Raw genomic sequence first — 8342 nt, forward strand, 5'->3', positions numbered from 1 at the left:
GACTGTCTGTCGGAGGGCCCGACCGTCTGGCAGCCCAACCGACCGACTATCGGAGGGCCCGACCTGGCAGCCCGGCCGACTAACCGACGACCCGACGGACGACTCTGCCTGGCCGATCATAAGTCGGGCGACAGGCCGACGGACGCCATCAGCGGCTAACTGCGGCCATTCCACGATCCATTCCCGACCGACTAAACCCAGAGGTCCGTTAGCCGACCCACATGAAGCTCGCCGACCGACGGAGGAGTCCGACGCCACTCTGCTGGCCACCGACCCTGGGTCGGCCGACTCCACCAACCGCCGTACGGCCGCCAGACGTTGTCAGCTCTGACACGGACATGCGGCACGGTCATCTAGGGGCGTTGTCCCGCCGGTGATTAGACGGCTACACGGCGACGTGACATTTTCACGGCGGCTCTGACAGTCTACAGTGAGTTGACAGTTCCTCACTTGTCCGCGCCATTAATGATGGCGCCATACCGTGCTCCACTATATATACCGGAGAAGGCAACAGTGCAAGGGATCGATCCGCCCGTCTCTCCCACATACGCAGGCTCGCCCCTCTCTCTCTCTCTCTCTCTCCCTCTCAGAGCTCTCTGTCTGCATTTTACTGTTGCCCAGTCACCTCTCTGACTTGACCGTCGGAGGGTCCCCACCGGAGCCGCCTCCGGTCAGTGCGGACTTCCTTTTGCAGGTGCACGCTTCCCGGCGATCGGGCGACGAGGCGATTGGCCGCAACACTATCATTAGTTAAACCATCAGAATGAAATCCGACAACCCTCCACCAAATAGTACACGTTAATCACCAAAAATGGATTTTTTTTAAGTAAACAAGCTAAAACACCAATAACAGAGAAAAACAAATAGATTGGGGGTTTGAATTCACTCTCTTACATCTCACCAACAAAACAAATTCGTACAAAAAGAAAAAAAAAAACAAAAAGAAAGAAGAAAAATTCTTGTCTTTTCTACCATTAAATAATACAACAAAAAGAACAGAACAGTTTTTGCCGTTAAATTTTTAAACAACATATTTCTCCTCCATCCATGTGCTCTGTTCTTTATTCTTTTAGTGCGATCCGTCCAAGCGGACGAGGAACCGGCGGTGAGACGCCAACGGCGAGGGCGAGGAGGAAGAGCCGAGAATCCTGCGGGCTTCCTCGAGCTCGTCGGAGAGAACCTTGATCCGGCGGTGGTAATCCCTCGCCTCTACCACCGCCTCCGCCTCGATCTCCCCCAATTGAACGCACAGCCGCTCCTCTGCCTCCTCCACCGCCCTCAGGCGCGCCCTCGTCATCTCCAACTCCCTCCTCATCTCCTCCTCCCTCGTCTGCCTCTCCCTAACCTCCCTCTCCAGCACCTCGTTCCTCCGCCGCAGCTCCTCCACCTCCTCCACCGCCACCGCCACCGCAGGCTTCCTCAACCCGAGGCCAAACCCTTGCTTCCCTAACGCCGGATCGGTGATCGCCATTCCGGGAGCCATCGGCGAGAGCCCTTCTCTTTTCTCTGACTTTTCTAAGAATGCGGGAAAATACGAAAACTTCGGGGATCCGGCAGCGTCGGTTTACGAACGCCGAACTCGGACCTCCGAATTTATAAAAGGGGGGAGGAGGCTAGAAGGCGTCCAGGTTCAATGTAGGGGGTTTGGAAGGTTCGTGGAAGAGGCCCTTATCTCGCCACGGAGAAGTCTGGCATTCCCTCCGAAAATGTGGACGCTGTTGAAACGTGACACGAGTGGCGCCCGCCATAGAACGGCGTCCGTCTGCGTTTTTCTGTTGCCGTTAATTTTTCTAGAATGTTTTTTCTTTTGCCGGAGTCTCACATAAAACCTTCTTTTTCTTTTTTGGGTCCGCATTGGCTGCCCTACATAGCTCCTGAATAGATGCACCCAATTGCATCAGCCACCAACAAATCTCGAAGATAGTCTGGTAAGGCAAATAAGATTTCCAACAACTCGCATCCATTATGAGCAGCAATAGATGAAGCCATCAAGTCAGCAACTTGATTAGCTTCTTTGAATACTTGCTTGATTGCACAGAATGTAATGTTTAATTTAAATCTTCAAATATCCAATAACGATGAATGAATAGATCCATCTGAAGTTCTTCTACCATAATCCTTGATATAACCATTCCAGAGCCCTTCCAACATCATGTGTTCTGTTGTGGCTTGTCTCTGGTTGATGTCGAAAAATCGAGAAGTACAGCACTGAAGCAATCTGCAAAAAAATTCAGACCTGAGGATTGTGCTCCGGCGAAGACCCTCCGATGTTCAACTCAGAATGCGCAAACAGAGAAACAGAGTTTTAGCTTTCTGAGATGGGTTGCTTATCTGGATCTTCGGGATGAGTATTTATAAAGAAAACGGCTGTGTAACTGTTTTTGATAGACAGACTGGCCAAATCAGTTATTTGGTTGTGATTCTCAAAATCAAATGATTATATCTGAAAGATTTTCAAAATCAGACGGTTACACCTATATAACATTGATAGCTATGGCCAGATAGCATTGACAGCTATAGTCTGTTGGCGCTTGCCTTTTGGATCTGAACCCGATCAATCTGTTTTCGAGGAGAGATCAGAGAGTTTGGCATGCCGACTAAGGATTGGACCAAACCTTTTCCACCCTAGGGTTTGGATCAAAAATATGTCGATGAGAGATCGGACAGAATAGCCTCCGATCAGGAGTCAGGACAGATACTTGCCAATCAGAGGTCAGGCAAACCACAACAATTTAGGCCTCTTGAAAGGAGCTGATATGGATCCGATGGATCATGATGGGCTTGAATCTTCATACATCACTGGCTCATTCCAAATTACTCCTAGCAGATACCCTCCTACTCCCTAGTTTGAGCTTTGGTCGGGCTATGAGAGTATTTATCTTGGTATTTTTGAATGATCGGAGAGTTGAAGAGCTCTTTTTAAATCAAATGTCTGCATGCGATTTTTTAGATAAAAAATTTATTAAACTAATGATGAAATTTTCGAAATCTGCACGGACGTCACTCTTCTCCGTCGAGACACATTGAATGTGAAGACCATCGGCCAGCTTGAGCTAATAAAGGCTGGACGTATGGTCCGTTTCAAAAATTCATACCGACTTGATATTTTTCGAGAGATGTGCATTCTTCTAATATTTAAAAGGGCAGCTTTCTTTGTTTTATTTTTTTTTGCTACTGATTTTGGTAAAATCTCTCTCCCTTTGCTATTTTTCTTGCTCCAAAACTCTTACAGATAGATTTTCTTCTTTTTTTATCATGCAAAGAGCCCTCGGAAGATAGTTACTTCCTTTAGATCTCTTACTTGAACGTAAGTCCTCTTTACCTTCTTGATTTTTTCTTCCTTTCACTTCCCTTTAAGGTTCTATTTCCATGGTGGGTTCCGAAAACTCTAGGAGCGAGGGTCCCTTGCGAAAGAAAGTGAAGGGTCTGAAAAACTTTAGGTCTAAAACCAACTCTTCAGTTGGATTTGGAGAGATCTAAACCGAGCTGATCTTAGACAACTTGGAGTTACTTCGAATCTAATACTACATTTCAGAGAAGTTTCATCTTGAACTTCCTGATTCCAATACTCGAGTTCACAGTCTACCTCCAGATCGATTAGTGATGAATAAGAAAAATCTTCGGGCAGACCTTAGATTTTTTATTTTTTTCTTCATCTTTGAGCTTTTTAGGTTCTATGGGATTGCTTTCTATGCTATGTCTCCAAACTTTTTTAGATACATCATAGGATTTCTTGTATTTTGCTCTCGGACGGAAGTCTGACCTTCAATTTCTCTTTATATTAAAAAAACACCCATATATCGACTGGCTATATATTTCCTCCCAGAGGGGGGTCTTTCCTCTAGTCTCTGATGCACCTTCATTTATTCATGGATGAAAAAGTCATTTTTTTTTTATTTCTCGTGCTTTGATGGACAATCGGGAGCTTCCAGACTGGGATCGGATCGAAGCTTCATCCTTGAAGCCTGTAGAGTTGAGTGCCGAGGAAAAGAAAGGGCTTAGGGATCTTCTGGATCGCAATACTCTTTATTTGGTGATCCCTTTTCTCGATTGGGCTCTCCTCTAGCGACCCCAGGAGTGAGTAGGGTCGTTCATATTTTTTTTTAAAAATATATATATAGCTTTCTAACCTGATGTTTGCTGAATAATTGTAGAAATGAAACCCTCGACAAAGGATATTGCGAAATTGAAGGCCTCTCTTTCACAGAAGAGAAAGACTCAGGCCGTCGAGATTGAGAGAAAGAAAAAGTTAAAATTTATCAAATTCAACCGAGAGCCTGCTACCGTCGATCAAACAGTTTCTTCCGAGGTCAGAGCAATTTTGGCTACATCTATGCTTACTCCGACCCTGACTGCTGACTCACGAGAAGAAATCATCGAGTGACCTCAGCCTTCCAAGACCTCTGCTCGGATCGAGTCTTCTAAGGAGGCTGATGATGATGAGGCTCTTCCCGATGATATTTCGAAAGATTTATTTTTTCAAGACTAGAAGGCCGTCCAGGAAGCTATTGAGAATTCTGTAATTCTAGCAAAGTTGGAGCAGATGGACAGGATGAGTATTTTCAGTTTGAAAAAACTATGTTCGACTATGGATCACCAGGTGTAGCATTTATCCTGTCACCCCTCCTCCCTTTTAAATTTTTTCTAACTTAGCCGATTTGAGATGCAGCTGCTCTATGTTGTCGTTAATTTGTCGGACTGCTCGACCAGAGAAGCACAAGTGCGAGAGGCTGAGACAAAAATCGACATAGATGTTTAGATAGCTCGGATGAATATTAAAGAACTAGAGGCTAAGACCAAAAATCTCCAAGGGGCCCTTGGACGGATGGAGGCCGATCTCGCCCTTGCCCTGGAGAGGGAGAAAGAGGAAGAGAGAAGGACCGAAGAGTGCATTCAAGATGCCAAGCGTTCTTCAGTCAAGGAATTCAAGGCATCACCTATCTTCATTGAGGAGATGTCTCAAGCAGTGGAGGCATTTAAGGCATCTGAAGAATACCGCAATGCCATGTGAGCTTCAGCAAAAAAAATTTTCATCAAGCTCACAAAGAAGATTGGGTTGACTGTTGAAAGTCGATAGATGAGGAGCATCCAGAGCTTGATCTCATCTTTCTGGACTATGAAGTTGAAGATAAAGATGATGAAGAAGTTTACACCACCTCTGAGCTTTCCATCTCCGAGAAAGAGAATGTTGCTGAGCCGCCCTCCTCTTCAACTGCTGATGCAGGTCTCTTTGAGTCTCCTTCAGATATAACTCCCTAAGAGAAGATCGATGATTGAATACTTGTACTTTTTATCTCTTTTTTTTAATCTCTATAAAAAAATTTTATTTAATGAAATAAAATTATGAGCTTCTTGAATTTATCGCTTTTCAATTATTTGTATAGTCGATAGATGATGCTTGCAACATCGATCCGATAGCTACTGCTCCTTTACTAGCCACTCCTCTTCCTTCGATGATGACAGTTAATATCAAAGCTCATATCAAGAGCCTGAAAGAGAAACTTAAATTCTTCGAAGGAGAGGCCATCGATCAGGAAGAGAGACTTCAAAAAGCTCAAAAGAAACTTGACGAGATCGAAAAGAAGTCAATAGACTTCAATAAGAAGTTTGGCGGGGAGTTGTGGCACACAGTGCCGAGAAGGCACAATTGATGGAAGAGATGTGGAGGGTATATCTGATGCAGCAGGAATGAAGTCTTGAGGCATGGCAGCGAAATTGACAGTATATCATCATCAGCTTGACTCTGCCCATGAACAAATTTGTGCCTTAGAGTCTCTGATCAAGTATAAAAAATTTAGATGGGCGAGGTTTGTGCGGACGTTGCAACTTCAAGATGAACTCCACAATACCAGAAAAAAAATTTTGAAGCTGCAAAGGGCATTGAGTGGCAAGAAGACCGTCACCATTTCCAAAGATGTTCAGCAGTGAGGCATCCAAGTGACTGCTCCTACTGTCGATGTTTGCTTGAAAGAACTTCTTTCGATCTCCCATGGTGAAAGATCTTGGTCAGGGGAGCGAGAACCAGAAGATCGATCTCTGATAGGAGAAAAGGAGCTTCTTTTTCTCAATCTCATGAGCAGCTGATGGACAGTTCTCAATCAACGACCCATACGATATTTACTGTCAGGCATCATTCTGACTACAGCTTCTGTCAGAATGCACTTCGAATTCTATACCCACAACTTGATCTGTCCGAGCTGCCCAACCCCGAGATGGACATGAAATATGCTTTGATGCAGTTACACGAAAAGCGAGTGAATATTTACATATTTTCTAAATTCATGAGTCTCTGCAGAGCATGACACATCGAAGAGGTGCAGCCAACTGATGATGTCCCACCAGCCAAATAGTTAACATTTTCTTTTCTTCATTTTATTTTTTCTCCATCTTGTAATGTCAGATAGAGCTGACCTGACTTACAAATGCTTCCTGTTGGAATAAAGTTACTTTTTCAACCATGCATTTATGGATGTATTTTTATTATATTATTTTTTATTTTTTATGTTATCATTTTTTGAATCATACTGACTCCATATGGTCACCATAAAATGTAAAGGTTTTAATACCTCAAGGCTGATCAAAAGTCAACTTCAAATATAAATCAATCAGAGACTTTTAACATCTCAAGATCGATCAAAGGTCGAGTTTAGATATAAGCTGATCTGAGGCTTTTAACATCTCGAGACTGATCAAAGATCGAGTTTAGATATAAGTCGATCTGAGGCATTTAACATCTCGAGGCTGATTAAAGATCCAGTATAAATATAAGCCGATCAAAGACTTTTAACATCTCAAAGTCGATCAAAGACAGAGTTTAGATATAAGCCGATCTGAGACTTTTAACATCTCGAGGTCGATCAAAGGTCGAGTTTAGATATAAATCGATCTAAGACTTTTAACATCTCGAGACCGATCAAAAATCAAGTTTAGATATAAGCCAATCTGAGGCTTTTAACATCTCGAAACCAATCAAAGATCAAGTTTAGATATAAGCCAATCAAAGACTTTTAACATCTCAAGGTCGATTAAAGGTCGAGTTTAGATATAAGCTGATCAAAGACTTTTAATATCTCGAGATCGATCAAAAATCAAGTTTAGATATAAGTCGATCAAAAGCTTTTAACATCTCAAGGCCGATCAAGATCAAGTTTAGATATAAGTCGATTTGAGGATTTCAACATCTCGAGACCGATCAAAGGTCGAGTTTAGATATAAATCGATCAAAGACTTTTAACATCTCGAGGCCGATCAAAGATCGAGTCTAGATATAAATCGATCAAAGATCGAGTTTAGATATAAGCTGATCAAAAGTTTTTAACATCTCGAGATCGATCAAAAGTCGAGTTTAGCTATAAGCCTATCTGAGGCTTTCAACATCTTGAGGACGATCAAAAATCGAGTCTACATATAAGTCGATCTGAAGCTTTTAATATCTCGAGGCCGATCAAAGGTCGAGTTTCAAATATAAGCCGCACTTTTATGTGGAAGGATCGATATCGACAAATCGGAGTGTTCATTCATGTATATGCTTCAATAGAATTATAATATCATTGATAATATATGTGGAGGTAAGCCAAGTTTCATAGTCTATAGAGTAGAGTTCCATCAAGCTGTTTTAGTTTATAAGTTTCGGGGCATACTATCTCATCCACTTGATAAGGGCTTTTCCAATTAAGGATAGCTTTCCTCACTCCGTAGATTGTGAGACTTTAGTATGCCATAGCACCAGATCATCAATTCAGAATTTCTTAGATTTGACTTAAAAATTGTAGTACTTGGCCACCCTTTATCGGTAGGATGCCATTCGTACAGCAGCTCATCCCTGCTCTCCTCAACCAGATCAAGGTTGGTTCGCAACCATTCAGTGTTGGTATCCTCGTTGTATTCCTCGACTCTGAAGGAAGGAAGTCGATCTCAATTGGTATAACTGCTTCGATTTGAATGTAAGGTTGAATAGAGTTTCTCCAGTCAGAATTCTCTGAGTTGTTCGGTATGTTCACAACACATGATATAGCTCATCCACCCAGGACCCTCCAGTCTGATTAAGTTTAGCCTTCAGGCCTTGCAAGAGAGTCCTGTTTGTTATTTCGACCTCTCCATTTGACTGTGGGTGTCCGGTTGAGGTGAAGCGTTGCTCAATTCTAAGGTCTTCACAAAATTCTCAAAGCTGTGAACTGCTGAATTATCTGCCATTATTAGTTACCAGTGCCCTCGGAAGACCATAGCAGTAAATAGTAGATTTTCAGATGAAGTTTTTAACTCTAGCCTCTGTTATTCAGGCCAGGGGCTCAACCTCCACCCACTTTGTAAAATAGTCAATCGCTATCAAAAAAAAATTGTGC

At 43.0% G+C, this 8342-nt stretch overlaps 1 protein-coding gene across 1 annotated transcript; it reads right to left on the bottom strand.

Annotated features, from left to right (window-relative positions):
- Nucleotides 1-847: 847 nt before the first annotated feature.
- Nucleotides 848-1578, bottom strand: LOC105033496 (protein RESPONSE TO LOW SULFUR 3). The gene has a single exon (XM_010908325.4). It carries the CDS (start codon nucleotides 1481-1483, stop codon nucleotides 1070-1072), a length of 414 nt encoding a protein of 137 aa, XP_010906627.1. The 5' UTR covers nucleotides 1484-1578; the 3' UTR covers nucleotides 848-1069.
- Nucleotides 1579-8342: the final 6764 nt, after the last annotated feature.

This window comes from Elaeis guineensis, chromosome 12 (assembly GCF_000442705.2).
Source record: "Elaeis guineensis isolate ETL-2024a chromosome 12, EG11, whole genome shotgun sequence".
Lineage (NCBI taxonomy): Eukaryota > Viridiplantae > Streptophyta > Magnoliopsida > Arecales > Arecaceae > Elaeis > Elaeis guineensis.

Excerpts from the sequence above, each read along its gene's own strand:
- LOC105033496 (XM_010908325.4), bottom strand. The coding sequence starts at position 1,483 with ATGGCTCCCGGAATGGCGATCACCGATCCGGCGTTAGGGAAGCAAGGG.